The sequence below is a fragment of the Polypterus senegalus genome, chromosome 12 (genome assembly GCF_016835505.1).
Source record: "Polypterus senegalus isolate Bchr_013 chromosome 12, ASM1683550v1, whole genome shotgun sequence".
In the NCBI taxonomy this organism is placed as follows: Eukaryota; Metazoa; Chordata; class Cladistia; order Polypteriformes; family Polypteridae; genus Polypterus; species Polypterus senegalus.
The window spans coordinates 123,755,443-123,778,914 of NC_053165.1; the positions used below are offsets into that span (position 1 = coordinate 123,755,443).

Consider the following 23,472-nt stretch of genomic DNA (forward strand, 5'->3'; position numbering starts at 1 on the left):
AGCTGTTAAGGCTAAGGTGGAAAAATGGCAAGACCATAGGCTTAAAAAAGAAGCCAATGTGACCAGGAAACAAAAGGATCTTGTTAGAAGGGCGATTCAAGAGAAGATTCAAGGTACAGGTGGAGAAGAAAACCATAAGAAACATGAGAGATCTGATTTTCAAATATTTAACACAACGCACAATTCAAAGACAAGATAAATAAAGCCCAAATTTCTAAACCTGTCATATGTTCTTTCTGTACATATTGTGAGTGACAACAGGTAGAGAAAAAAAAAAATTGCAAAAAACGGTCCCACTTCCCAAATTATTCACAAACCAGGCCAGAACCTTTAATATAGGCCTCACTCCAGGCAGTCTAGACCCAATACGTTTTGAAGACTGGCAGGAGCGCCCAAAAATGGCCTGCAGACTTAAAATGTTCAAATATACTTCAAATGTATAAAATACCCTTTAAGGAATCAAATGCATAAAAATACCCTTTAAAGAAGAGACTAACTGAAAATATCTAGCTTAAACTGACAAAACAATAATCTTAAAAATTCAAAAAAACATATTAAATAACAAAAGAAGAACAAAAATGCAAAAGCACAGGTTAAAAATGGCAAAAATACTAAACAAAAACGGTTTGCCTGAAAGGCTAACAAGTCCATTCTGTAATCCAGAAATCAGAAACCAAAGACAAAGTAAAAATCCATAAAGAACCATATAATTCAAAAGAAGTACTTGCAATAATGATTCACAATCCAATACAATGAAACCATTAATTAGTTCTGCAGTTTAAATAATGGGAATTATATACCAATCTTCCTTTGCTATGGTTTAGATTGAAGTTCATATGTATTTTGATTGTTAGGATGCCATATAGACATTACTACAGATACTATATACTGTATGTTAAATTACATTGTTTTTGCTTAGTCTTCGCTGTTGTAATCAACTCCTTTTTAGATCAAATTACTTCAATATTTAGTCTCCTCCTCCTCCTCAGTAGTCCTCTGAAAAGCACAGAGATAAGTAACATATTAGTCATTTAGCTATGAAAAGAGTAAAGGATAAACTGAAACATCTATAATCCTTATGTATTATAAGGGCAAAGTCTTTTTCTCTAGTAATAAAAGTTTCCTTGCAGAGTGAGGATCCTTTTACAGGAAAAACATACAACAAGACATACAAGGTAAGTATTTTCAGATATTTTATATCAAAGTGGCAGATTTTCCATAACAGTCTTATAAAACTGTGCCTTGAAAAGTCAGTAACTGTGAACATCAAAGATGCCTGGGCTGTTGTGCTTGGTTTTAAAGATATTATTTAAATTAAAGAAAATTAAATTACTTAGCTAGTGGTTTTGAGTTTTTAAAGACTAAATTATCAGGAAGATACTAAATAAATAATAATCATCTAGTTGATTTGTGAGTTTTCATACTGCATCTACAATGGACAGATATGCTGTCATAACCCAGTCTGATTATTCACCACACAGAATACCTTTCTATGTCATTTAGGCAATTTCCAAGTTTGTTTAATGATGAAAATGAACTTTAATAGTTAGCCAATCCACACCATACCAAAAACATTCTTTCAAAATTCACATTTGTCTGTTCTATATCTACATTAAATGTCTTGTAGAAACCTTTGGTTTTAGAACTCTAAGTGAAAGTCAACGTTGACTAAAGCTGTATACAGTACTTTAATGTTGCATTAATTCTCAACTCATATTAATAAAAATCTATACCCAAAACACTATGGAAAATGTCAGTTTCATCTCATAGTAAATTGAAAGATTCTAAGTTTTTTAGTGGTTGATTAAATCTGTATTTTTTTTTAACATTAATAACATATCATTTTATTCAATTTGGGGCACAGGGGCATGAAGCCTATCGCTGATGTAATGGTGATATTGCATTAATGCCCTCCAATCCAAAGGTAGGAGGAGCATGGGGTCAGTGCGTCCCCAATATTGGAGTGATGCTTGACAAAAGTTGCAAAGGTAAAATTGACTTGATTTGTAAAATTGAAACTATATGTTGCACCTGCTGCTCGGGCTGCATTCAGATGTTAGATAAAAGTGATTCAATTTCAATTTTTGACTCATATCCAATTTTTTTTTTACTATTGAAATTCATTTTGCAATTGGTCCAGTTCTGATGTGAACATGTATATTGAATGTTCCTCTCATACGCAAAAGTGATAAAAATAAATTTGCCGTACAAACTCATTGTAAAAGATGACAAAAAACAGCAATAGCATTCTGGCTGCCTGACTTCTTCTGCTAATTTTTCAGCTGTTCATGGTAAGGAGGAAAAGCAAAAATCTGAGAACTGTATCTGCACATAGAAACCTATGGACATGAGAGAGGAGACAGGATTGGTGAGAATAAGATATGCAGGGCCTTTTTTTCAAAACAATTTTATAATCCTTTGGTGTGCATTCAATAACTTATGACTGTTCCTGTCTGCAAGACACCTTTTGACTTTGAGATGCACCTATTTCTTCATAAAACCGATACCAGTTTGACTGGCAACAGATGCAGATTGCCATATACAATCCAGTGTTTTAATGTTGGGACACATCAGGCTGTTCTAAGGAGATTAACTTTGGGATGTAAGCATCCAGACAATAAGGATTCAAATAAAAAAATTCAGAATGCATTCAAGGTCGCAAATGTCTGTGTCAGATTGCCCCAACTAACTAACTGCTCCTTCTAAGATTATAATATGAATTACCAACTGAGATTAAAAAGAAAATATACATTGAAAAAATACATAAAACTATAAACTATGTTCCACTTTAATTGGTTTATCTATACTAATAAAAGGCAAAGCCCTCACTCACTCACTCACTCACTCACTCACTCACTCACTCATCACTAATTCTCCAACTTCCCGTGTGGGTGGAAGGCTGAAATTTGGCAGGCTCATTCCTTACAGCTTACTTACAAAAGTTGGGCAGGTTTCCTATTTTCTCCATATAATGTATTGGAGTTGAGCTCGATGGCCGTGGGGGCGGAGTTTCGTGTGACATCATCACGCCTCCCATGTAATCACGTGAACTGACTGCCAACGCAGTACGTAGAAAACAAGGAAGAGCTCCAAAAAGTGCTGAAGAAAACATGCATTATACAATTGAGAAGGCAGTGAAACAATAAGAAGCGACCGAGTCACACATACAACCATATTCATGAGTACAGCTACTTCGGAAACAAAGCACGGTGTAAACCTAAAGTTTAAATTAAGTTCATAGACAGGCTGCCGCTGGCATTTGTCATGCCCACGGCTAATACGGGATACAAGTTTAATAAGAGGACGCAGGATATAAATGAGAGTTTTGATCACTTTGTAACTAAGTTAAAATTACTGGTGAAGGGCTGTGCTTATGCAAATTCTGAGAGACTGTCTTTGTGGGGGAATTGACAGTTAAAGCAGTGGGAGAGTGACGTCATCATCTCCCCTCCCATTCACCTCATTTCGCTGTGAGCTGAGCTCCGCAGCTAACGCAGTCTTAAAGAACCAACTTTGTGACGCTGCCACCAAATACTCACAGAAAAATCCACATGTTAATACACACGCTGTCTCTACAGTTTCTCCACACTCTGAATCCTCCAGGCACTACTTACAAAAGGTTACATTGACAATCGTGTTACGTTATTTTTAAAATGTTTCCTTTTCTTAGCACAAGCACAGCTGAGAAGCTTCGATGCATGCGCTCCATAACGCGTTAAAAAATAACGCATTTAATCACACTTTGCATTCCAAGCAAAGGGGAACTTCTGTCAATGCATGATTTCCTGATAAACTGATTACATTGATGTACACATCAGAGCTACAAAAATGTAACAGTCGGAAGAAAGCGCGTTGCTACGACTGATTGGAGGAAAATTTAATTTCAAAAGACTACCCGACGGAAGCCTTGATAAAAGCGTGGTTTTGTGCATATATATATATATATCTATATATATATATATATATATGACAGCAACACTCATGACAATGTCAATCATGTTACGTTATTATTAAAATGTTTCCTTTTCTTTTTCATTACTTCTTTAACACACTACTTCTCTGCTGCGAAGTGTGGGTATTTTGCTATATATATATATATATATATATATATATATATATATATATATATATATAAATGACCTCCAAAGAGCGCTGAGACTTTTGATCACATGAACGTGTCTGCAAAAAGTGGTGTCTCCTGCCCTGCAAAAGTCAAGCAGCCAGCGCGCGCGCATAGCTGTGCCAGCCTTTGAGACGCTGACTGCGCTTCTGCCTTAAGTCAAAGTGAGCACTTTTAATATTTTTCCTCCTCCCCCTGAGCTATAGCCCAGACCAGTGCAAACACAGGACCCCTTTTCTACACCGCGGCAACTGGCACTGACAGGGCTGGCTCTGAGGATTGTGTTGGTCCCCATGGGTCTAGTGGACATGGTGAAAGTAGCTCCAGGTTCCTTGATTTTGGTCAGAGGCTGTGGATCATTGGATCCTAGTTCCAGTTCCCTGAGCCACACCATTGGACGTGGTACTCCAATACTGCTGGTGTGGTGAGGGAGATTGATCACATCCTCTTGGGCAGACAATGGAGGCTCCTAAAGTACTGCAGGCTCTACAAAAGTGCAGAGTTTGTGAATTCTGACCACAGAATTGTTGTTGCTTTTCTGAAGATCCAGCTTAGGCCCAGTAGGCTACCACCAACTAGGAGAATGAGATTGGACCTGGCCAGACTCCAGTATCAGGCAGTGTCTGGTGAGTTAGCATGTAGTAGGTGTGAGGAACTTGCAGACATGGGTGTAACTGCTCATCCTAATGTGATGTGGGAGACCTTCCGTGACAGGACCACGAAGGTGGCTAAGGGTTGTGTTGGTGTTGCCGGTGTTCCCAGATGGAGATGTTTCAGTGTATCCTGGATATCATCGAGAGGAGTAACAGTGCATGGTTTGATGGCAACTCCAATCTGTACCGGGAACTGAGAAGGACGGCTGCGAGGGCTCTGAGAGCAGATAAGGAGGTGTTTGTTAGAGGACATCTGTGAGCAAGTAACACACCATCTATGGTCTATTGATATATATCCTGTTTGCAGATTAATCGAAGCATTATGCACATCCAAACCTGTTGGTCGCAGTCCGGGCAGGTGATGGCATGGTCCTTACAGATGACGCTGCAATTGTGACCCGCTGGGCTGGCTACTTGGAGCAGCTGTTTAAAAGTGATCCTCCAACTAGGACGCTGGACATCTCTGGGTCCACAGTTCTTCAGTCTAATCCTCCAATTATCTGTGAACCACCCAATCTCACTAAGATTGCATAGGAGGTGAACCAGCTGAGGGTAGGGAAGGCTGCAGGAATCTGTGGTATCAGGGGAGAAGTTCCCCAGGCTGGTGGTAAGACTGACCTCCTTGCATTGCAAGAAATCTTCCATTTGGAGACGGGCGTTACCCCAACTGACTGGAAATTTGGGCTGGTCATCCCTATCTAGAAAAGTAAGGGTGATTATCTGGATTGTTGCAAGTTCAGGGGGATAACACTAGTTTCTGTGGCAAGTACGCTCTTTACTAGGGTCATCCTCAACAGGATCCATGATCACTTGCTCACCTACCTGTGACTGGAGTAGTCTGGTTTTACCACTAAGAGGTCTACTATCAACTGGATCCTGGCACTGAAGGTTCTCATGGAGAGGAAACGCGATTATTGGGAGTTTCTTTGTAGGATTTGTTGATTTTCTTAAAGTTTTCAACTCAGTTGATTGAGCTGCCCTGTGGGACATCCTGAGACTTTGTGGGATCCCCCCAAGGTTGCTGGATATCATGGCCAACCTGTACACTGTTACTGTGAGTGCTATGCATAGTGGAGGCAGAACCTCTGCATTTTTCCCAGATGATTCTGTAGTTCGTCATGGGTGTGTTCTTGCTCCTACTCTGCTTGAATGGACTGGGTGTTGGGCAGGGTTGTGGGGTACATCTGTTGGTAAAGAAAGATTCATTGATCATAACTTTGCTGACAATGCTATGACCTTTGTGGAGTCAATGGAGGGTCTAATCGGGACACATGGGAGCCTAATGGCACTTTTCCACTGCATAGTACGGCATGACACGGTTCAGTTCAGCTCACTTTTGGGGGGTTTTCCACTGGGAACAGTACCTGGTACCTGGTCCTTTTTTTAGTACCACCTCAGCCGAGGTTCCAAGTGCGCCGAACCGTTACCAAAACGCGACGTGTAAACTCTGCTGTTCACTGATTGGCCGGAGAAAATCGTCATTACTGCGTCACTGGCTATTCTTTTCTTTAAAGGTACACACACGCGGAAGTTTGTGTCCCGTCTCTCCATCGCTGGACGCAGTTTGTTGCATAAGTGGATGAATGTTTCTTCAGACATTCGAAAGTTCTCCAGCCATTGAGTGTTTGTAAAACCGGGAACAATCACATCCCACCACTCTGAAGCACGGTTAAATGTCCAAACAGATGGTCTGTTGCGCCGACTTTTTTGCAAAATGTGGAAGATCTGTAATATACAGAATCAGCATTTTAATGTTACACTGGCAGTTAAGTTAATTTTATGCTTTGTAACAGTGATAAAAGTTAGCTAGCGGTGTGCTTTTTTTATATGCTTACCCTTGCGCGTCGTCGAGCTAAAGTGTTGTCGTTGTCTGCGTGTTGTTGTAAAAGTTCCACGGTGTCACAGCAGTAGAGGCGGCGCAACTATACCGACACGTGAATAATCCCGCCCACTCTAAAGCGGTACTAAACTGCAGTCGAAACGCAAACCGAGCCGAACTGAGCCGAACCAAGGTGAGCTGTACTGAACCGTGATGTGCCGTACTATGCAGTGGAAAAGCGCCTTAAGAGAGGAGAATGAGTGTCTGGGCTTGTGAGTGTCCTGGATAAAAACCAAGATCCAGGCCTTTAATTACCTCTTGGGTACAGCTGTGTCTCATTGAGAGGTTTACTTATCTCAGCAGCAACATTCATACCTCTTGTGACTCTTCCTATGAAGTCAGTACACTGATTGGGGGTCACAAGGTCGCTGGAAAGGGGTGTTTAGAGTTCCCAATATCTTTGCAAAAGGTCAAAGGTCCAACTCTTTCGAGTCCTGCTGCTTCCTGTTTTGCTATATGGTTGTGAGACATTGACGCTGTCTAGTGACCAGAGACAAAGACTGGACTATTTTGGTACTGTGTCTCTTTGGAGAATCCTTGGGTACCACTGGTTTGACTACTGGCATTGTGAATGAGCATCCGTTATAGCACTATGGCCATGTGGCGTGATTCCCAGAGGGTGATCCAGCTCACATGATCCTCATTGGTTGGGATCAGAGCAGCTGGACTAGGCCAAGGGGATGCCCACATAACACCTGGCTACGGCAGCTAGATGGTCATTTCCAGGGAATAGGACTGGACTACGTGTTTGCCTAAAGGGGATTGACAACCAGGATCTTGAGCTGTTTCGCCGTGTGGTGGGTGCAGCATGCTCCAAGCCTGACATGACCCAACTTGTTTAATAAATTGGGATTGGGAGTTAATTTTAGCCATGAACTTTAAATATCTTCAAAAAGTCTGAGATAATTATATCCATTGATGCATTGTTGTTAGACAGTAAATGAAAATTAATTACTGCATGTTATCCTTTAAGAAACTTCTACATCCTTATTCCATATTCCTAATTGAATTTAGCACCTTTTATCTGAATTAGCTGTCATGATACAGTAATCTTAAGCACTAAGTTTAATATTTACATGATTGTAAAATGACATGCCTTTAATAATAATGTCACATAAATTGATTGGATTCAATGGATTTTCTCCAAATTGTGAAAGGCCTTATACATACTAATTATCACTGGAAACAGAAGATGTTATGTTTGATTTCTAAAATGAAAACCTGTCCATTAAATCCATTTACAATTAGTTTGTTACAAAAACTCACTAGCACACAGCTCATAATTAATTGAACATTTTTATTAACATTATTCTCAAAGTATTCCTTCAAAGTAGCATTTTATTAACGACAGATTAAGATTAGAATGTTTTTCAGAATTATAGACTGTGACCACCAGGGGGTGCACTATCTCCCCAAATAAAGCAGCACAGCATATGTTTACTTTTCTTTCTTTTGCTTTCTCTGTCTCCTTTCACCTTCACAAGTCCTCCTCTAGCAAGCTTAGTCTTCCTCTTTCCAACTTTGGCTTCCCAAATTTTTAATTTGCCTTTTCTTTCTAACGGTAAAATAAAAATAGAATAACTCAAAAATAGCATAACCCAAATTTTGGCATAAAAACCACACACAAATGGAACAAGATCCATTTCTTCTAGAGGTTGATTCATGAATGAATGCTGACTTTTGGGTTTAACTCAAAGAAGAGGAGAGCATATGAACAATTGAGTTGCCCTTTCCTCTTCAACTGGATTCTTTATCTTCACATAGCTCTAAAGACATTCTTCTAGCACATGTGCTAGACACCCACCCCCCACCTTCCCAGTTTATGTCAAGTTGATTAGGCAGTCTGAAAGGTCATGTATCTTGGAGAGGGCAGTGGTTTTAGCGTGGAGGCAATTAGTGTAACTGAAAAAACTTCTTTGATAAAAATATAAAGTAATTTCAGAGAGAAGTAAACTATGTACTTACTGTATGACTAAGGTTACTGTATTTCTCTGATACAAGGTTGAATCTATTATGAAATCCATGGATTGCTCCTCCTAGTGTTGACAAGGAAGTGGTATTTGCTGAAAAAGGCCTATAGAGAACCATGACTAAGTTGGCCAAATTACATGCATCACAGGCTAAACATCTTTGATTTCTTGATTTATTCCTTCCTATCTAAAATAACATTTTATTAACCTCCTCCTAGGGTCAGTTTTTGACCAGACTGGAATCTGTTGTCAGGACAGCCCTTCATTTGCATTGGGGTGCCAGGCTAGAGCACTCTCTAGCAGTACCTGATGCCCCTGAGCCTTACTTATTCCCTAACAGATCAGGTCTACCCAGTAGCACTGATGATGTCTACCCTCTGAAAGGAACAGCATAGTCCCATAAAATACCCAGCAGGTCAGTGTGGCTTCTATCAATCTAAAGGTGATGCCATCTTGACATTAAGCAGTCTGTATCTTAAAATGAATACTCATTATCAAAGTTAATAAAATATCCCAAGTTTGGTGTTATAATTTTTAAACATTTTTATTAACTTATTCTCCATAGGTTTAGGAGATCAGATACTAGTTTTGTGTGGTTTTCTAGCCACTGATTTTTGTCTTGCTTTTCGTTTTTAGCAACTGTGTCTTTCTGGTATAGACCTTTTTGGCTTCCTGACTGAGTCTCTTCTTCTGATCACATTTCAAAACATTTTAGCCCGTATTATTAGCATAGCTTTTGGCTTATAGATTGTGGAAAAATAACAGATATTTTTGTGGTTGTTATTTTAAGGAAATATGAGATAACGAAAAATTTGAACTTAAAAGGAAAAAAATATTCACTGTCCACCAGAAGAAATAAAGCTTTCCACAGATCATTATTATTCAATTTATTCTAGTACAGCACTGTTCACTTAGTATATGTTCAAAGAGTTCATCCATGTTGTCAACTATAATGTAACAATAGTAAAGTATAAAACCTTGATACTATGTTTGACTTAAGATGTTTAAAGTGTATTTTTGAACTTTAAAAGCCAGTCCCTCATATTGGGCCTGTGTGAGCCCAAGCCTGCCTGGTGTCAGGCTGTCTAATGTAATGCATTCTAGGCAGGCTAATGAAGGTCCTGACCTGGTTTGTGTGTCTTTTTGGAGCCCTTTCATCCTCTTTGCCATTTTTTGTGTCATGTGTACACAGCAAAATAATCATCTCTCAACACAAAAAATGTAAATTTATAAGTAGTTAGGTTTTGACTGAACTACAATTTTTTGCAGAAATCTCTTTTAGTACATTAGAACACTCTAGATGAGAACGGGCCATTCAGCACAACAAAGCTCGCCAGTCCTATCCACTTATTTCTTCCCAAAAAACACAAGTCGAGTTTTGAATGTCCCTAACATCTTACTATCTACCATACAACTTGGTAGCTTATTCCAAGTGTCTGTCGTTTTTTGTGGAAAGAAAAACTTCCTAATGTTTGTGCAAAATTTACCCTTAACAAGTTTCCAACTGTGTCCCTGTGTTCATGATGAACTCCTTTTAAATTAACAATCTCTATCCACTGTACTAATTCCCTTCACAATTTTAAACACTTCAATCATGTCACCTCTCTGTCTTCTTTTGCTTAAACTGTATAGGCTTAGCTCTTTTAATTTTTCCTCATAATTTAACTCCTGTAGGCCTGGAATCAGCCTAGTCGCTCTTCTCTGGACCTTTTCTAATGCTGCTATGTCATTTTTGTAGCCTGGAGACCAAAACTGCACACGGTACTCAAGATGAGGCCTCACCAGTGCATTATAAAGGTTGAGCATAACCTCCTTGGACGTACTCCACACACCATGCTATATAACTTAACATTCTTATTGCCTTCTTAATTGCTTCTGAACACTGTTGGGAAGTCCACTATGACTCCTAAATCCTCCTCATAAGGTGTACTCTTGATTTTCCAACCGCCCATTGTGTATTCAAACCTAATATTTTTACTTCCTATGTGTAATACTTTAAATTTACTGACATTAAATTTCATCTGCCACAAATCTGCCCAAGCCTGTATGCTATCCAGGTCCTTCTGTAATGATATAACAGATTCCAAATTATCTGCTAATCCACCTATCTTGGTGTCATCTGCAAAATTAACCAGCTTGTTACATCTTATCACCAATACCAGCATTTGCCTGTCTCATTAAAACAAGATTTACATTTTTGCCTGCATGTTCTGCCTCATCCACCCCTACTCTGCTTAATCTTACTTTGAGTTTTTGCCTCTTGCTATGTCTTGCAGTCATTTGTCTGAGCCATTCAGGCCTGTCACTTTGCTCTACCTGTACCCCAAGTTTCTTCTTTTGCCTTCCTGTCTAAGCCTCTTATTTCTGTCATAGTAGTCTTGCCTGAGTCTCTTATATCCCCAAGAAAGGGTGCTTTTGAGTCACTGTTTGTGTCCCCAGGAGGGTCTGTTTCTGAGTTGTTGTTTCTGTAGGGATGCTACTGTACTTTTGGTCACATTTCCAGGAGGGGAGACAATTGCCGTATTTCCTCAGTATCCTGAGCTGCAGTCCACTTCATCACCTGAGTGCCCTGAGTTGCTGTCTGCCCTGATCACCAGAGTGCCCTGAGCTATTCTGCTCATTATAATTTGAGTACCCCGAACTGCCAGTTTGTCTAGTGTGACTGGAGGTAAGTTTTACCCTAAAGGAATCATCTGTTAGTTTTTTTCCCCACAGAAAAGTTGCCCCAGCTTGTGGTCTTCCTGCCATCCCAGTGGGGTGATAGCCTTCCTGCCATCCAGCCATCCCAGGCAGGAAGTGGTTTTCTTGACTTCTCATCTCTGCTGGGTCTAGGTTTTCATATCATGTTATCTAACCCAGGAGATAATCTTTTCTTTTTTTGGTCAATTTATGTGTATTGTTGGACTGTTTTGGAATGTTTAGGAGTGTCTGGAAGCCACCTCTTGAAGGTGTTGCGTGTTATATCACAGTCAAGGTTTATTTTCCATTCTATGCCTATTTTTCTGTTTTTCAACTATTCTTTTTCATATGTTTTTATTATTATGTAAACCTTTTTAATATAGTTATGTTTATTTATTATTCATTATTTTATGTATTGTGTATTTTCTTATGCTTCTTGTGGTTTGTGACTGGTACACTAAGAGATAGGCCATACTGCTGAGGGACTGCCATCAGTCAGCATATACAAGGCTGGGGAAAAGGTCCATCAGAGATTAATGGATCATTGAAGTGTTAGCATAGTGTTGTGTAAGTATTATTTGGAATTAGGTTTTGATTATTTTTTATTTCGGATTCTGATTTTTGGTTATGAACTTGCCTTGAGATACCTTTTTAGTCAAACCCTTTTGCATTAATGTTTTGCCTTGTTTTTTTTTCCTTTGCCATTTTTGTTTTTCTTTTGCTTATTTAATAAATTCATAAAGATTATTTTTTGGCCTTGTCTTTTCAAGCCAGAGTTCTGATGATATACCCTCTTCCTTGAAGGATATGTGGGTGTATTTGGAAAATTTAAAGTTTATTAATGAACTTTAAAAGTTAGTCTCCCATTTTATGCCTTTGTAGGCAGAAGCACTCCCATGGAGTTTGGGTTCATGTTTCCTGGGGAGAGGCAAATATATCTGCAGGCCAGTGAAGATTTTTGCCTGGTTTGTGGGTCTTTTTGGAGGCCTGTCACCCTTTTGCCATGTTTATGTTGCGAAGTCACAACACTTTCAGCACTAAACTACATAAACTGACTTTTAGCAGAAAAGCAGGTGGAGTCTGTCATATTATTAGTAATACTGCCAGTTGCCTTCTATAACCCAGCCACAGGGTGTTTCTTTGTGCCAGTCTCAATGCCCAGATAAATGAGGAGAGTTATTTCAGGAAAGGCATCTGGGGTAACATTTTACCAGATCAATATGTGGACAACAATGCAGATTTCCATTGTTGGTCGAAGAAGGAGAAGAAGAGGGGGAAGGTGTGTCCAGAGGCAAAAGGAAAGAAGAAAGGTAAAGAAAGTGGAAGTGAGGGTAGGAACTTTGAATGTTCACAGTATGACTGTTAAGGGGAGTAAGGCTAGGTGGATCAGAGGTGGGTTCAAATTGTTCTATCATGGTGTGGATGTGAGGAGAAATGGGGTAGGGGTTATTCTGAAGGAACAGTATGTCAAGAGTGTTTTGAAGGTGAAAAGAGTGTCAGACAGAGTGGTGACTATGAAGCTGGAAATTGAAGGTGTGATGATGAACATTGTTAGTGCATATGCCCCACAAGTTGAGTGTGTGATGGATGAGAAAGAAGATTTCATGAGTGAGTTGGATGAAGTGGTGGAGAGTGTACCTAAGTGAGAGAGAGTGGTGATTGGAGCAGATTTCAATGGACATGTTGATGAAGGTAACAGAGGAAATGAGGAGGTAATGGGTAGGTATGGTTTCAAGGAGAGAAATGCAGAAGATCAGATGGTAGTGGATTTTGCAAAAAGGATGGGCATGGCTGTGGTGAATATGTATTTTAATAAGAGGGAGGTAAATAGGGTGACTTATAAGAGTGAAAGAAGATGCACACAGGTAGATTATATCCTATGCAGGAAGGTCAGTTTAAAGGAGATTGGAGACTGCAAATTGGTAGCAGGGAAAAGTACTATTAGGCAGCATTGGATAGTGGTCTGTAGCATGATGTTGGAGATCAAGAATTGGAGGAGAGTGAGGACAGAGGCAAGAATCAAATGATGGAAATTGAAAAAGGAAGACTGCAAGGTTGAGTTCAGGGACAAGCTAAGACACGTACTGTGTGGCAGTGAAGATTTACCAGACTGCTGGGCAACTACAGCAGAAGTAGTAAGGGTGATAGCAAAAAGGGTGCTTGGTGTGACATCTGAACAGAGGAAGGTGGAAAAAGAAAACTGGTAGAGGAATGTGGAAGTACAGGAAAATATACAGAGGTAATGTTGGCGAAGAAGAAGTGGGACAGTCAGGAATATGCAGAAAGTAGACAGGAGTACAAGAAAATAAGGTGTAAAGTGAAGAGAGGTGGTGAAGGCTAAAAAGGAGTATGAGGAGCTGTATGAGAGGTTGGGCACTAAGGAGTGAGTAAAGGACTAAGTTGGCTAGACAGAGGGACAGAGGTGGGAAAGATGTGCAGCAGGTTAGGGTGATAAAGGATAAAGATGGAAACATACTCACAAGCGAGGAGAGTGTGTTGAGTAGATGGAAAGAGTACTTTCATGGGCTGATGAATGAAGAGAATGAGAGAGAGATAAGGGTGGATAATATATAGACAGTGGATCAGGAAGTACAACAGATTAGCAAGGAGAAAGTAAGATCAGCTATGAAGTGGATGAAAAATATATGCCAATAGTTCTGTAGTGATAAAACAAACCCACCTTATGCAATGATAGAATGTTTGTACATCCGTATTTAGTTTTTCTCTCCTTCTTTCTTCTTCCTTCTCTCTGATGACTTTTACCTTTTCATTTTGAAACACTCCACGATGAATCATCATCCTCTTGCCGCCACTTCGCTTGCAATACTGTATATTTTTTGATGGAAATGTGGGGACTAAATAATCCTAACAGAAGCACTGACACACCACCCATTGTGCAATTATTCAGTGCCGCCACTGCCACAGAAGACCTGTGTTATTAAGGGGGTAAGGAATATATAGAACATGGCACACACCATCTAAAACAAAGAAAAACTCACTTTTTAAATCAGTACCCCCCCGAAGATGACACGTTGGGCAGCTGCCTGTGTTGTTAAATGGGTTGACTTGCAGTGACTGGAGTTTTGTGGTCATAGTACTTGTTGCATTTCTGATCCTTGATGCCATGTCTTAAATTAGCTGTTCTGTAGCAAGTACGGTGGTACCTCGTTATACATCCTTAATCTGTTCCAGATCCTTTGACTTATACCAAACAGGACGTATACCAAACAAATTTTTCCCATAAGAAATAAAGGGAAAAACGATTAACACACACAAGTGAGATACAGGCACCCAGAAGGAACAAGTGACATAACCCATGTATACCCTGGATTGTGGCTAGTGAATCTTTAACATTGGCAAGAGGCTGCATTACTATAATAATCAGCCTTGGTCAGAAGTTGATCTAGATATGTCTCTCTCTGTCTTTCTGCTGCAGCAAGCTCAGTGCTCTATGTCCAATCTTTTTTTAAATACATTAGGGGGCTTTGCCCCCTGCTCGCTTCGCTCGCCAACTCCTGTGTTTGGTTAATTGGATATACAATTTTAATTTTTTTTTCTTTGGAATTGTTTCAATTTCATTATTTGCACTTTTACTTTAAAGCTTCATTAAAAACTATATTTTTTGGAGACATTGTGACAATCCAACGTATAACTGCCCGTGAGTGAATATTGTTTGTTAATCTAATAAATAATCTGACTTTTTCTAATGTTTGTCCCAGTGATTTGATTGTCATAGCAAAAGCTATTCTCACAGTAAACTGTAAACATTTTAATACGAATGGAATATCACGATCTCCTTTGGTGTGTAATGTTATTCACAGAATATGTACATTGCCTTTCTTTTTGCCTGTTAAAATTTGCATCGCTTCTCCGTGATCATCAATATACACCTGACCGAATTGTGTATTCTTTGAAATTCAACTTGTGGTTGCTTTAACTGTTGCGGGACCACAGATTCTCATAGCGTATGGTCTATTATTTTGTAAATCCACGTTTTGTGCATAAGAATGATGCGAATACGAAAAGACTGTTCTCTTTGCCTTTTATTTCTGACCTTGATTTGTCCTGCTCTTTTTCAATTACACCCGTGTCAGGGATGCCAGGGACGCTTCGGGGGTAAGTTGCCCTTGTGGGACGTGTTGCTCCTCCCGAGTGGTCTTCGCTGGCTGTGGGGCACTGTCAGGGATGCCAGCGACAACGACCCGGCTGGGACGCCCTGAAGGACCGGAAGAGGGTCTACATCCGCCCAGGATCACGTGGGGGCCGCCACCCTGGTTGCTTTGGGGGCCACAGGTAGAGGGCTTGGAAGCCCAACCCTGTAAGGGCCCGTGGTCACCGCCAGGGGGCACCCTGATGCCTTTGGAGCCCTGGACCTCAGCACTTCCGCCACACCAGGAAGTGCTGGGGGGAAGAGAAGAAGGGACACCCGGAGAGCTTCCGGGAGTATAGCCGGCACTTCCTCCACACAGGGGCGTGTCGGCGGGTGATTGCCGGGGAGCACCTGGAACACATCCGGGTGTGGATAAAAGGGGCCGCCTCCCTTCATTCGAGGCTGGAGTCGTGTGGAAGCAGGACGAAGCAGAGGAGAGTGTGGAGGGAGCCCGAAGAAAGGTGTTGTGTGGCCAGGACTTTTGGGGGGTTTGTGTGCACTAACTTTTGTAAATATTGTAAATAAACGTGTGGTGGTGACTTTACAACATGTCTGCCTGTCTGTGTCTGGGCCACGTCCACATCCCGGTTCTGATGGTTAATCACCTTTTGTTTTGCAGTAATGTGATCTTTTCTATCTTTTTTTTTTATACTGTAGCGACTGACATGATAAAGTGTCACAAAAGTTTTACTTGAACAATCGCTGACTTCATAACCCCAAACACAACTTTCACTTAGCACCCTCTCCAATCACTCATCCCCCGAGTCTCGTCCCCCCCCCTTACCGCATCAATCAATACCCCACTATCAGTCTTCGTGCTGTACTCTGCCCTCCCTCAATCGGACTGAACAGTCACTTAAAACCAAGAAGGCCTCAACCTAGCTGGGACACTACAATACTTTAGAATTTTACTGGTTTCATAATCTATCTGCCCTTTTTTCTCTGCAACGCATCTGAATGTCTATTCTCCGTATTGCCCTTATACGCTTTATATGTGTTGAGAGCACAGGATGTGTGTGCACTACATGCTTTTACACGACTGACTGTTTTTTGATGCATGTGCTCTTTTATGATATCTGTTGTAAGTAGGGTGTGTCTTGCAAGAATCTCATGTTCCACGTTCCCACGAGATGGCCCTGGGACAATCTCTTGGCACCAAGCCTCATGTTTACGGTCCCCGCAAGACGCTCTGTGGCAAGTGTCTTTTTTCTTGCGGGTCTTTTAAATGTCTTCCGAGATAAGATCACGTATCGTAGCCTTGCTTTTGCATTTCAGGATTTCTTTTTATGTTAGAGAGATTATACTAAAACATACATGTTTAAATTAATTATTTACAATTTACACTAGTCTTTCAATTATCTTTTTATTTACTTTCTGGGCTACCTGCTGACAGGAAGTGTTTAAAAAGGTAAAGTAAACAAGCTGTGTCCTCATGTTATTTTGTTGTCTTTAGTTGTTGTGCATTTTATTTCCTCTTGGGCATCATCAATTGAGGTTTTGAGTAATGCACATAAGGCCAGTCTGTGCCGCACCGTGCAGATGGAAATAAGTGAGTACTCTCTTCAGAATTCTGCACTGATTAAAAATTACTTAATAAATATAAATAAAAAAACTCACTGTGTAATAGAATTCTATAAGCAAAAGCAAGAAAAGGAGCAATTAAGTCTAAAAGCATTATAAAGACAGCTGATCAAAAAACTATTTGTAAATTATTATTAGCTGACACCTTTCTGCAGTTGGAGCACAGGCAAATGAAGTGCTCATGATCACACAGTGTTCAGTAACAAGATTTGAATCTGTAAACACAGGGTTTCAAGTTCAGAGTGTTAACCACACTGCCTGCCTATATCATTAAAACAATTAATTATGTATATCAGTATATACATAGAGACTCCAACTGTAAGTATACCAACATGTATATAACATGTACAGGTTTCAAAACAATTGTCTGTGGAAGAAGAGCCCTTTTGCTTTTTTACTTCTAGTTCTGGCAGATACATACAGTGTAAGTTGAACATATATTCTTTCACATCAGAATACCTGTTTTGGTAGTGGAAAATAGTTTATTCCAGCTTTAAAAATGTCCATTGTATTGCTCATTATTTAATATTTCCATTATTTCCAATGAATGAAATAAATATGGAACTGTGTTGTAACATTCAAAATGTTATGAACTTGTTAAATGGTTAACTTTATTTTTGCTCATAGGAATACAAGATATTCAGATATGGCCACGCCAGATCCTACTTTGATTTTAAGTAGCCTGGTAACCGTGGAAAAGGACAGTGCAGAAATTGAATATTTGGTTTGGTTTTACCGTGTGGAAGATGGTAAGAGAAATTTATTTGTTAATTAATTTGAGCATTCATTTTTTCATCTGTTACAGATGACCAGGTTATGATCCTGGGGCTCGATTCTGTCCTGATAATGCTGAACAAAAAGGGAAGCACCAACCCTGGATGAGGTGCCAGTTCACAGAGGGCATACTCACACACACACACCAATGTTCACTCATACAGGGTTAGTTTATAGTTTAAATTTAGCTTAACATGTATAGTATGTCTTTGGATGCAGGAGTGAAAGTGGAGTACACACGGATATGTGGAGTGCTCCACAAAGACAGTAACTAGGCTATGATTTGAATCCACAACTGTGTGGCAATAAGCAGTAGCCATACTAAAAAACACAAAACCATGATAGTGTTTTATTGTGAAGATTTTAGTGTGAACATGACTACAGCTCCGTACATGACTATATTTTATGTATTTTTATGTATTTATAGTCTAATTTAATGGTTCTCAGACTCAGTCCTCGGGTTCCCCATGTGGCTACAGGTTTTTGCACCATCCAGTTTCGCAATCAGTGAGTCATTTTACCTCTAACTGATATAATATAATTCAAATGTCTTTTATTATCTTCTCTTATCTTGCATTCAAAACAACACAGAAGAGTGATTTGGCCTTAGACATTTCAAAATATAAATTTTGTTGTTATACTTTAAATCAGTTTGTCTTATTTTCTGTGTAGTTTGTTTTCTTAATTGTATCCTGTGTGAGAACTAGCCCGAACACCATCAGACAGACACCTGGTACTAGTGTAACACACGCTTTTATTTACAATAAAGTCCCCAACACAGTCCCGCACAGCACACAGTGCTCCTGCACCATTCATCCTTATTACACGGGCCTTTTAACGTCCGTGGGTTGCCTTTCTTCCTCTCGCTGGGGCTTTGTCCTTCTCCAGCACCCGACTCTCGTTCCCCGACTGTAGGAAGGCAGACCCTTTTATAATCACCTGGGTGTGCTCCAAGTGCTTAATGATGTCCTTCCTGCGGCACTTCCTGGTGTGGCGAAGTGCCGCACGAGCACCCGGAAGAACTCTGGGCGTCCCTGGAAGGTCCTTTCTCCACATTCCCAGGTGTGGCGGAAATGCAGATCTCCCGGGTTGTATGAGGCTTGGGGAACACCCTGGCATTGGCCACAGGCCCCAACGGGTTTGAGCCTCCACGCTCCTTTCCCATGGTCCCCACACTATCCAGGGCGGTTTCCCCTCTTGTGTCCCGGGGGACATAGATACTGCCTCCCGGTCGTTCCAGGCGTTCTGGCTCAGTCTGTCCCCCAGCCTCATGCCACACCTGATAATGACAAATAGCAAGCAGAGAAGACACCAAGGTAAATAACACTAAGTGCAGATTGGCCCGCAACCATTTCAGTGTCAGATCCACTAACATGCTCATTAGTAAATAATAAATTAAATAACCAGAACATCTGGAAAAGTAGAATGAAAATCATAAGAATGATAAAAAACAGCAAGAAAAAAAAAATTTGCAATTTCTAAATTTTTCCAAAAATTGAAACTGTGAAATAGCAGCTTGCCTAATTAAGATAGGAGTCCTATTCAAAACAGAAGTTAGTTGGACCAAAAACCTGCAACCACAAGGATTCACCAGCACTAAGTCTAATGCTCACTATATAATCAATTACCACTGTTGTGTTCAATGTTGTGGTAATGTCAAATACTGAATATCATATACTTTATAATTCTAAATTGGCCCCTTTTGAGTGTGTGCATGTATGTTTGAGTAGGCCCTACAACCAATTGGAGCCTTTTCCAGGGCAGTCATCTGTCTGATGCACACTGCTGCCAGGATAGTCTCCCCAGCAATATGGAATACCATTCATGTCAAATTAAATAAATAGTGGTTTTCTTCTCCCTGTGAAATGGCATACTAACATTTTTATTGACAATAAACTGACCTGATTTGACACATTGACAAAACATTTACAAAAAATTAACAAAACATTTATAAAAAATTTACAAATAAAAATATTTAATATCCACCCATTCATCCATCCATCCATCCATTATCCAACCCGCTATATCTTAACTTGGCTGGAACCAATCCCAGCCAACACAGGGAACAAGGCAGGAAACAAACCCCGGGCAAAAAATACAATATACAGAAAATTCTCCACATACTTTATTGAAAATAACAGCATTTCAGCAACATGATATATAAACAATATGCAGTAAATATATGCAGTTTAGATTAAAATAGTATGCATTCCAGCAATGAAGTGTGCTATTTTTTTACCATGACTTGATTTATTCTACTCTTCACAGCTTCCCCCTGGACTTATGCAATTTTAGCTTTATGTTTTGTGTCACTCCTGGTGGGTTCCCTCATTCTGGGAATAGGCATAATGGCAAACAGGTAAATACATTTCAATACTTCAGTGTTTTCTACACATCTGTTATGTTCACCACTAAGGTGTTTAAAATCATGGTATTTAAACAGCTAAACAATTAACTACATAGCATTTTTAACCTTACTTTATTATATGTAATCCTGTGAGTAAGGATATACTGTACGTAGTGTGATGACTAAGGAGAAGAGTACTGTACTACATTCAGCAAAATCCTTTGGTTAAAATGGCACCCTAAAAAGAATGAAATAATGTTTAAAGTTAATAGATATAGTAAAAAAGGTATAAATAAATAAACAAAAACGGAACAAGTTAGCATTTTTATTTCTGAGGAGCGTCCAAATCTAAATTTGTGATTCCTCTGCTTTGGTTTAAAATCTTAGACTCATGGTATGCTGTTCAGGTTTTCTTGCAAGTCCTGTAAATGTAAGGGTGCTCTCACCTAATCGTTCAGCCATCTGTAATAATTTTGTATATCTTTGGAACAGTAAGCTTACATGTTGTGATCTTAGAGTCCAAGTTTTTGTCATACTATTACTAAGCTATGGAAATGAAAGCGTTATGATGGCAGAGGGTTATGAAATCTTCATGAAATTGCAATTGAAATAAAGTCAGGTGCAATTTGTGGATAAATGAGTAAACAGGCAACCAATATTTAAAATTCTTGCCTAATGATGTGATGTGTCACTACACCAGCAACCATATGAATGAAAACAGAACTTCATTGCCATCAACAGTGCCTGCAATACAAAAGTCCAAAAAAGTGTGGAAGAAGTCATAGTCATACGGATAGAAAAATATTAACAACAGTAAAAATACCCACAAATGAGATCCTGATTAATCAAAATTACAACAAGAAAGGAAGCTAAACAACTAATACCATTAAAAGTTAAAAGGACAATTTTAAAATCAGTTCAAAACTCAAGTATAAACCTGATTAAGAACAGGACTGTGATCATGCTATCATGTAAGAATCCTTACTGCTGCATAACCCAACCCAGTATGCTAGATTTGTGAGATGTGCTTATTGCAGATAAATGTAAATATTTACTTACTGGATATAAAAATTATAGATGTGATTATAACATGAGTGGTCTGAAATCTGAAAGTACACCAAATGGGGTAGACTTAGGAGTCATAACATACCCTTCATTATCTACATCCTGATAATAATGAATGAAGGTCAGGAGGTTTTATTCTTTTCAAAGTACTTGGAGAATTGTGTGCAGTGTTGTCCTCAATATAACAGAATAGACGTAACAGTACTGAAGTAAGTCCAGAGAAGATCTACAAATTCCAGGATTGGTGGGTATAAGTAATGAAGAGGAATTGAAGGAGTTGTATTTTCTTAATTTATGCAAATGGAGATTAAGAGCAACAGAACTGAAATGCTTTTAATTATAAACAGAATTAGCATTGAGGATATCAACTATAACTTTGAATTGAGCACTGGAGCAAGGGGATCACAGATCAAAGGTGGTTAGGAGTATATTTTACACTTATATTTGAAAATCTTTCTCCACAGTGAAAGAGATTGATACAGTACATAATTGCCAAGCATTATTGGAGACAGTATTACTAAAAAGAATAACCTGTTTCCGTCTCTTATTATTATTCTATTATGTTTTTTGTGAACTGATGAACCTGGATTAGGAGAACAGTAACACAAATGTAAGGGTCTAAATCATAACTTGGCTAGTTCCGAAATGGATTTGATTTCAATGACATGATAATTGGTGAGAATGTGCACAAAAGTACTCAAGAATGGAGTGGCATCCTGCCCATTCTACTTTCCTGACAAATGCCTGAAGCATCCACAATATGCCTCCCTGTAATGAATAAATAACTTTCATCTACTAAAGTGACAAATGATTAATGAATATGTAGTATTCTATTGAGTTCTCCATAGACACTTCATTAAAAAAAGACCAAGATAAAATATTCTAAATCGATGTCTTAAAATAATTACCTGTTAAATTCCCAACAGATTGCATTGTCTCAGGTATGACAGTAATCTGCATCTAGCCATGCAAGCAGGTCCTACAGGGAAAACTTGGGGGTTAGTGGCAGAATTGGCACTCCAACCACCATCAAAAAAACTCACACTGTTCCAGTGTGGTGCTGAGGCTTCACCTGCTGCACTCGGGTCCCAGTCCATGTTGCTTCCCAACCTCTCTCTCTCTCTCTCTCTCTGTGAGCAGAAACTTCATTTCTCAAAAGTAAAGACAAATGTTAAATAAATATAAAATAATCATATGTCAAATATTCCTGCTGTTTATCCTAGTGAGGCTTTACAGCAATAGCTGACTTTTTGTACTGAAACATAACGAGAATAGTAGAACCTATAGACTGATAAGAACATAATAAGTTTTAACTAGAATTCAGACATTCAATGTAATGTTCTGTAACTTCAAAACGTGGTGTTCATTTAATATTTAGTAAACATTGTAATGTCAAATTGTGAAGATCCCCATGGATATTCTACAATATTGCAAGGTAACTTATTCTAAAAATTCAAATCAAATCTGCTTGGAGAGTGATTTGCAATATAATAATATGTCTTTGTGATTTTCACACCCTTTAAACTGAGATCTTCTTTTTCTAGGAATAGGAAGAGCATAGCAAAATACAGATCATCAGCTGGTGAAGAAAAAGTTAAAATGATGAATCAAGCAATAAATGGCAAGCACCCTTTACCCTCTTGCACAGAAGCTGATCCTGCTGATTCAATAAAGATGGCACTTAAAGCAAATCTTCCTGACTATTTTACAGAAGGCAACATCATCATACATTGGAAAGATGGAAATGTTACATCACTTTTTACCAACCAATCAGAGGAAGCTGTGTAGCTAGTCAAAACCAAGAGCATGGAAACAGCCACCAAAAATGTATCTTTCTTTCTTTCATTTAGTGTTGTCCACAATGCTGGACAACAATTCCTAACAGATGGCTTCCTTTATGATTTACTCTCTTTTTTCTATTCATAAAATTAAGTATTTCAACCTAATCTATTTAAACCATAATCAGTTCAAGTTATATTAGTATAATTACACCATAAAATAGGACAACCTCAATGCATGTTTTTTTATGAACACTGAAAGCAATTGTGTCAAAAACCAACATTTAATTCTTGTGTCTATTTATACTGAAAAAAGCAATCCTTTCACTGTAATATTTGACTAAGAAATGTTCGTTTTATGTTATGAGCTTAATGTAAGACACTTAAACTAACCTAACACCAAATATGTATTCACTCATTTTGGGGATGTCAATAAAATGCTTTTCAATTTTAGAGAACATTGATTTTAATTAATA

The 23,472-nt window shown here is 39.1% G+C and overlaps 1 protein-coding gene across 1 annotated transcript; it reads left to right on the top strand.

Moving 5' to 3' along the window:
* Positions 1-1,091: 1,091 nt before the first annotated feature.
* si:cabz01068815.1 (solute carrier family 51 subunit beta) lies at positions 1,092-23,248 on the top strand. The gene is made up of 4 exons (XM_039772490.1): positions 1,092-1,175; positions 17,660-17,781; positions 20,075-20,165; positions 22,763-23,248. Exons 2-4 carry the CDS (start codon positions 17,679-17,681, stop codon positions 23,004-23,006), a joined length of 438 nt encoding a protein of 145 aa, XP_039628424.1. The 5' UTR covers positions 1,092-1,175; positions 17,660-17,678; the 3' UTR covers positions 23,007-23,248.
* The last annotated feature ends 224 nt before the right edge of the window (positions 23,249-23,472 follow it).

What these genes read in the sequence shown, in the direction of transcription:
- si:cabz01068815.1 (XM_039772490.1), top strand. Translation starts at nt 17,679, where the DNA reads ATGGCCACGCCAGATCCTACTTTGATTTTAAGTAGCCTGGTAACCGTG. An exon ending in GTTTTACCGTGTGGAAGATG is followed by an intron (nt 17,782 to 20,074) that starts GTAAGAGAAATT and finishes TACTCTTCACAG; the next exon opens with CTTCCCCCTGGACTTATGCA. An exon ending in ATAGGCATAATGGCAAACAG is followed by an intron (nt 20,166 to 22,762) that starts GTAAATACATTT and finishes TTCTTTTTCTAG; the next exon opens with GAATAGGAAGAGCATAGCAA.